This window comes from Sphaeroforma arctica (assembly GCF_001186125.1).
Source record: "Sphaeroforma arctica JP610 unplaced genomic scaffold supercont1.4900, whole genome shotgun sequence".
Classification (NCBI taxonomy): Eukaryota; class Ichthyosporea; order Ichthyophonida; genus Sphaeroforma; species Sphaeroforma arctica.
Genome location: NW_014035658.1, coordinates 1 through 2,213, shown reverse-complemented (window position 1 = coordinate 2,213; position 2,213 = coordinate 1). Strand labels below are relative to the sequence as shown.

The 2,213-nt window shown below is 42.3% G+C and overlaps 1 protein-coding gene across 1 annotated transcript; it reads left to right on the top strand.

Annotated features, from left to right (window-relative positions):
* Positions 1-250: 250 nt before the first annotated feature.
* Positions 251-864, top strand: SARC_14646 (hypothetical protein; the record flags this gene model as incomplete). Its single annotated transcript, XM_014291221.1, has 2 exons — positions 251-334; positions 715-864. Coding segments are annotated over 2 exons (234 nt in total), but the record flags the coding sequence as incomplete, so codon positions are not given.
* Between the last annotated feature and the right edge of the window lie 1,349 nt (positions 865-2,213).

Genomic DNA, 2,213 nt, shown 5'->3' with positions numbered 1-2,213 from the left:
GTGTGTGTGTGTGTAGTATGTTGTATTATGTGTATATATATATATATATATATATATATTGCATTGTAGAGAGTAAGTGGAATGAAACTCCAGAAGCAATTCCTGAGTTTACAAGACAATTCAATTTTGGGCAGTGGGTGTTGAGTATAATCTGAGGAAGTCATTTACGCGATCAGGTTTTCCGGTCATAGATAACCAGCGAAGGTGTTGTAGCTGATAGGTCAGTTGCACTACCAGGACTAATATAAGTATGTCATCCCTCAGAATACCCGTGCCTGCAAATCCTGAAGACGCACTACAATCACAGATGGGCAGTCAACAGGAACAGCAGAAGGTATGCGTTTTCTTTCACATACCTATCTGCAACCGACGACTCGCAGCGCATATCACTTGGTGGGGCTCGTTTCATTTCTACTGCATTCATACACAAGTAAACTCACTCACACGTGCACGCATACGCACGCATACATATATGACAATCGCTGCATCCTTGGTACAAGCACGTTTGTTACTATACGCGTGTTTTGCTATACTATAACGAATGATGTACTAGCCCACGTCCATGATTAACGCCCCTCATATGAATTCGTTTTTAGTAGTGCCTTCTGTATCAATGTAAATTTTAATCGTTAATGTATGCCTGGTACAGATCTACATGTACACATATATGTACTACATAAATATAACGTCCCTCTACATTACACATCTGATCAGGCGCCTGTACAGAAACCGATTGCACCACCCCCCACTGACAAACCAGTCTTTGCGCGTGCGGAGGTCGACGCAGAAGGCCACGAGGTGCAGAGGCAATCGTCGTTCCACCATCACCCTCCGCATCTGTACCATGATCTGGATGGCGTGGCTGTAAGTGACCTTGTATTTATTGGATTTGCATAGGTATTATTGGTGAAGTAGTATGGTTGGTGCTCGTGTATCATACAGCCGGATGCCGTGGCTATATGCGGAATTCTTTATATGATATGCATAGCAGTATTTGCTTGTCGCATCGTATGCATAGTCGTTTTGTACTTTGGTCAGATTAAGCGGCTGTAAGTGGTTTTGGTTCTCATTGTTTGGCATAGTAGTGCACCCGTGTCAAGTAGTGTGGTTACTGCTCTTGTACCGTGATCTAGATGGAGTGGCAGTAAGTGAAGAGTGTTCCGGACAATAGTTAGTTGAAATTGGCTGACGGGATAGTGAACTTATCAACTGTATTACAGATTTGTTTGGGCATCGTTATTAATTCTTCGGACCGTTGAGATCGATGCTGAAGTGAAATCAAATTAAATTGTCTATGTCACTGTTCTCACCGTATTCTGTATTTTGCTATCCTCGTTCCTCTGTACACATCCAGGTTCACCAATTAGTAACATTCCTCTCGTCTTATACTGAGTTCTGCAATATTTTTCATTCCTCACACATACAGGTTGGCAGATTAGAACGGAATAGTATCACATCAGCCCCGCAGGACAAGATTATACATGATGTTGGCGTGCAGGAGTACTTGCGCAGCGCTTCACTAACCGGTATGCTGAATAGACGACAATGTTCAGTGGGGTTTGCCCGAACTTCTATTGTATTTGCCAAGGTTCAGTTGGTTGATTTCGAACATATACACTTCTCTATTGCAAGCGCATCGACACAGTGCTAGCTGAAAAATAATCGGTGACAGCCATGGGAGTGAAAAAGCGATGGGGCTTGATAATCACAGGTAGCGCTCACTCACTATATTCTATAGTTTCCTACCGCTTCTGATTTTAAACAGATACATATATGGGCTCACAAACATATAATTGTGTATACAACATAATAACATTTTAATATTGTTTTTGGTATAGAGATATCTGTCAGGATAAAACGTTTGTTTAAAACCAGAATCCTGGCCGTCAAGCAAACAAACGAAATCTTTTGTAAAACCATCCTGTTCAGCTATTAGCAGCCGTAGGCTATTAAGCTAACATCAATTTTCTAATGTGCGTAGGTCAATACGATGCCAATATCGAAATCACTGAACCGTTCCAATTGGGCGGTGTGCCTGGGATTGTTGCAGCGCCCTATCAGATGACTACACTCTCCCCGCGTAGTTCGCCGGCACCTGAACACGGGGGTATGTGCTATTACCAATATACATATATATATATATGTCTGTGTCTGTGTCTGTGTCTGTGTCTGTGTCTGTGTCTGTGTCTGTGTCTGTGTCTGTGTAAATTCAT